Source organism: Bombus pascuorum, chromosome 4, assembly GCF_905332965.1.
Source record: "Bombus pascuorum chromosome 4, iyBomPasc1.1, whole genome shotgun sequence".
Taxonomy (NCBI): domain Eukaryota; kingdom Metazoa; phylum Arthropoda; class Insecta; order Hymenoptera; family Apidae; genus Bombus; species Bombus pascuorum.
In genome coordinates this window covers 11,376,523-11,381,369 of record NC_083491.1, presented here as the reverse complement: position 1 = coordinate 11,381,369, position 4,847 = coordinate 11,376,523, and the positions used below count along the sequence as shown (strand labels likewise).

The 4,847-nt window shown below is 39.1% G+C and overlaps 1 protein-coding gene across 1 annotated transcript; it reads right to left on the bottom strand.

Moving 5' to 3' along the window:
- Positions 1 to 290: 290 nt before the first annotated feature.
- Positions 291 to 4,439, bottom strand: LOC132906124 (kinesin-like protein KIF20B). The gene has a single exon (XM_060957993.1). The coding sequence runs from the start codon at positions 4,437 to 4,439 to the stop codon at positions 318 to 320; it is 4,122 nt and encodes a 1,373-aa protein (XP_060813976.1). The 3' UTR covers positions 291 to 317.
- Positions 4,440 to 4,847: the final 408 nt, after the last annotated feature.

The window sequence follows — 4,847 nt, the reverse complement described above, 5'->3', positions numbered from 1 at the left end:
CTCTTAGAAAATAAATTTGGAATGTTTCAGACTAACGACAGACCTTTTTACACAAAATTGTAATTCTATCTGTTGGTTACGATATATTAAATTTAGAAATGCCGGTAATAGAGCAATTTTTTCAAAACGTAAGGCGAGAAAATATTTGGAATATTTAGAAAGATAGAAGAGGGTAAATTTAAAGAGATATCCGATTCTAAAAGGGACGATTAAGCGTTAGAAAAATATGAGCGGTTCTATAATCTTAGTATCAAGAAAAAGCACCGTAAAATCACAAAAATTTCCTACTTTCCCTTTATCCTTTACTTGTAAGTAGATTATGAACGACGTACTGGACAAGACTCTCCTGTTCCATATGCACTTTTAGTATCGAACTCTTCATTTCTGGCTGATAATTGTGAATTTGGGAAATGAACATCACGCGAATTATCAATCGAGCATTCATAAATTGACGGAGATAATTCTTTGTTATTAGTTATTCTATCGACAGACGACACTTTCAAATCTTGCTTATTACAAATAGTTAGCTTCTGCAATTGAAAAACCATGGATTTGCTTCGTCTTTTATTACACAACTTGTGATACCTCAAAGTGAAATTCGTAAAAATTGATTTCTGCAATTTAGTCAGCTGTTCCTTCTTCTTCTCAACTTCTATTCTTAAATGCTGTACCATACATTCGTATTTCTTTATATTATCATTCCTATGCTTCTTAAGTAAATCCATCTCTGTCTCATTCTCACGCACTTGTAACTTTAACTTATAAAATTTCTCTTCTCTATCTTTATTCTGCTCGTAGATCTTCTGAATAATATTCGTCAAATTCGAACGAGGATCAACGATTTCGTTCTCCAATCTTTCTTCAAGATTTTTCTGTGCCTCTTCGAAATACGTCAATTTTTCTTTCATGCAACGCATGCTGTCGTTCGATCGAACGATCTCCCCGCTCAAATGTTTCATTCTTTCATCATTAGATTCGTTCTGCAGCGCCATGTTGTTGAATTCCGTCTTCAACGAGACCAGCTCATCATCTCTGCTCCGAATTTCCGTCGACAGCCACTTCAATTTCATTTCCAGCATCGACTGCGTCTCTAAATGTTCCTGCAATCGTTCGCGATAATTGTTTCTCTCCTCCTGGCACTTTTCGAGAACAGTTTCGAGTCCGTTAACCTTCTCCTGCAGCTGCTGCACCCTGAACAGATCGCTCCGCGTTTCTGTCACTTTGTCGCTCGTCTCCAAACTCTTCGCCGACAGTTCATTTCCAGATTTTTCGATTTGTGTATTCTTATTCGCGAACGATTTCAGCGTTTGCTCGTGAACGAGATGAAGCATGGACAATTGATCCTCGAGAGAGGCACACTTCTTCAAACAAGTCTCAAGTTGCTTCAGACTGCGATCATCGTCCTCTTTCTTAACCAGAAGCTCCTGAGTCAACTCGTTGATCCGCTCATTGTACTTCTGCGAATCTATCTCCACTATTTTTATCAGTTTCTCGTTCTCTTCTTTCAGTTCCTTCGCTTTTTCTTCGCAACATAGTAATTTGCTTCTGTACTCCGCGACTTCCAGTTTATTGAAATCTGCGATTCTCCTCAAAGTCTCTATTGCCGATTTCAGGTCACTCACATCGCGTGATAATTCTCTGTCCAACGACATTTCTCGTTCTTGCTCGGTGTAATGTTCCACATTCGTATGATTAGTCTTCAATTGTTTGGTTTGTTCGCATTCATCATTGTTATGTTGGAACGTGAAAGCCGTTTGTGTGTAATTTTCCTTCGTTTCTTCCATAGTGGAACTATCATTGATACTCTGGTTTCTACAACTGAAATCGATACCAGAATCTTCTTTCACATTGCCACTGTCGCTGGATTTGAAAGTATGTCGATCCAAGTCTGAGCCTACAGTATTTAAGGAAACGTTCTTCAGTGAATTCTTAGTATCGTCATTAAAATATCGTTCCGCTTTTATATCCACGTGAGCTTGCGTTATTAACTCGGTATTATCGCTGTTATCGCTACAGAAGAAATCTTCATTGCTGAGTGAATGATATTTTAGGTTCAAGCTACGGACATCTTCCTTTTCAGCACATTTCGCATCATACTCGATCTCACATTCTCGAGTGTCGGTTAAGTCTTTTCTCAGCAACCGCAATTGAAGTTGCAAATTGTGAATAAGATTCGTCTTTTCTCGTCTTTCACTTTCAAGGTCTTTCACTTTATTCAACGTCTCCTGCAACTTGATGTTCGTATTCCATAGCATTTCCTCTGTTTCCATCGATTTCGCCGTAATTTTTACGCGATTATTGCATGCTACATTCAAATCATATTTCAAATACCAAATTTTGTCTGCCATTTCGTCAAACATACGTTTCAATTCGTCCATGAGCCGACTGGGATCGCTCGCGTCATTTTGCGCCTTGAAAGATAATTCAGGAAAATTCATTTCAGCTAATTCATACACGTATTTGAGTCTCCTATTAACTAACGAAAATTTGAAGTTATATTTATCTTTATCTTTATTCAGTAACTCGTTCTCGGTCCTCAGACTGCGCAACATTTCCCTTAAATCGACCACTTCCGACGTGATCATGGCATTTTCAGCTTCAAGTTCCTCGTAGGTCGCTTGAATTTCGTTACAGTTGTCGTCGTCGTCGCTCTTTCTCTTTTTATTACACATTATACTATCGACACGTTCTTTAAAATACGTTTCTACTTGGTTCACAGACCACTTCAACAAGTGTCGCCTCTCGTCCTCGATATCCTGAGTGCGTTTCTTCCAAGTTGATTCTAGCTGTTTGATAGCCGTGGAATAGTGATCTATCAATTCCTGCCTTATCTCAAATTCTCGATTTAAGTTCTCACGTTTCAAAGCTTCCAGACGCTTCATCAGTTCCGCGTGTTTCTTTTGCAACTCCCTGTATTCTAAAAACGAATTTTCCGACTGCATCTCTTTCGAAACTTTCATCGAGACGATCTGCTTCTTGTTACTAGTGGCTTTCATGTCACTCAGTTCTTCCATCAACTTCTTATTCTGTTGCTTAAGGGTTTCGTATTCTTCGAAATCCACAGTGATGATTTTTTTTGGACTATGAGTGGCAGAAGTCCACGCGGACAATTTTGGACTCCTTGGCGTCATCGTCGTCACAGAGAACGCGTTTCGTTTCAATATCCCTGGTTCGCTACCTAATTTCTTTGCCATTGCTGAGAAATTCAGAGAACTCAAAGTTTCTGGAAAAGAATCAATTCCAATATCGATATTAATAATGAAACTGACCTTCTCTCGACCAGTCAAAACCTTCTGAAGAATCCTGGTCAATTTCGACTCTCTAAAAGGACCAGTTACATTGTCACTGCTCGGATGACTGTCACACAGAGATTTAAGACATCTTCCAAGCACCAGCAAACTATTATTTATATTCCTCGATTCTGTTGATCCGCTGTCTCTCCCTTCTCCTTTTTTACACTTTCTGGAACCAGCCACGTCGCAAAATGTTAACGTACTAACTCGAACTTCTTCCGGTACGTTCTCCTTCTCATACTTCAGCAATTTTAATGTCAAAATAGTATGAGACTGCGAGTTCGTGATATTTGGTGCTGTAGAGATTACAGCCATTCTAGATCGAACGAAAATTAATAGCTGGCAAGCTTCCAATGCTGTGGTGATGTGGATAAATTTTAAACCATTCACGTAAGTAGAACAATCCTTTCGAGTTGTCACTTTTAGTGGTCGCCTTTCCTGATCGTCGATGGCTAGAAGATCGTACACGTTATCATTGTAGATTTCTGCAACGGACATCCATACAGAGGACATGCACTCGTCACTCCAAAGATCTGGTTCCTCCAATTCAGGAATTCCAGGGTTCGAATTATTCAAAGACAATCGAGCCTGCGTGTATTCTTCCTTCGCAATTACATTCGGATTTATTAAATTCGTTTTGTTGTATATTTCAGAATTTCGTTCGTACTCGTCTAAGCAGACAATTCTGTTGTCGTCGCTGATTTTATACCAAGGAGCCAAGGTGCAGTTAATCGTGGAAAATAAAAATTCGATGGTGCGAGGGATTACACCAGGTGAATCCGTCGATCCGTACAATGTATACGTTTTTCCAGAGTTAGAAGCTCCATACGTTAGAATCGTTGAACTCTCGCCGAGAAGAAAGTAAATCACTTGATGCCGTATGCTTTGACAAAATAGATCAGCTTGAGTGTACTCTGAATCGAAAATTCTTGTAAAAGAGTACTTCTTATCTACGTTCTCGCCTTTCTTTACGTGAAGCGTCTTTAAGCCGACCACTGTGTAGATTTCTTTGTTGGTTTTTGCGCAGTTCGGTTTTATTCTAAGGTACACGTTGTTCGTAGATAAACAAGTTGCTGATGTATAACGGGATACTGCGTTTTCGTTATTTTCTGAAGGCTTGGTGGGATTCGAATCTGAAGCGAACATGTTCTACGAAGTTCAGGAAATCTTGAACGAAGAAACTGGCATATATGTTACAATTTAAGAGAATGCGAACATACACAGTACGCTTCGCTATGTAGTGAACGCGTCTTAGTACAAGCCTTGCGATTCTGTTTCAGAAATTTCAGTTTACGATGATCTTTACACGCCGGGCGATCGTTGATTCAAGAAGCTTCATAACGCTTCGATCCATTGTGGAGAAATTTTCTCAGTTCTGCTAGGTTACACAACGTGTCACTGTTACCGAATTAATACGCGTGAATGTAGTTTTAAGATAATTGCACATTGTAGATTGTCTTTTCTTTATTCGCGCGGAACATCTGCAATTTCTGGTGATGCCGATGTATCGCGCTAACAGATAAAGTAATTTATGAATTAAAAAATTATTCAAAT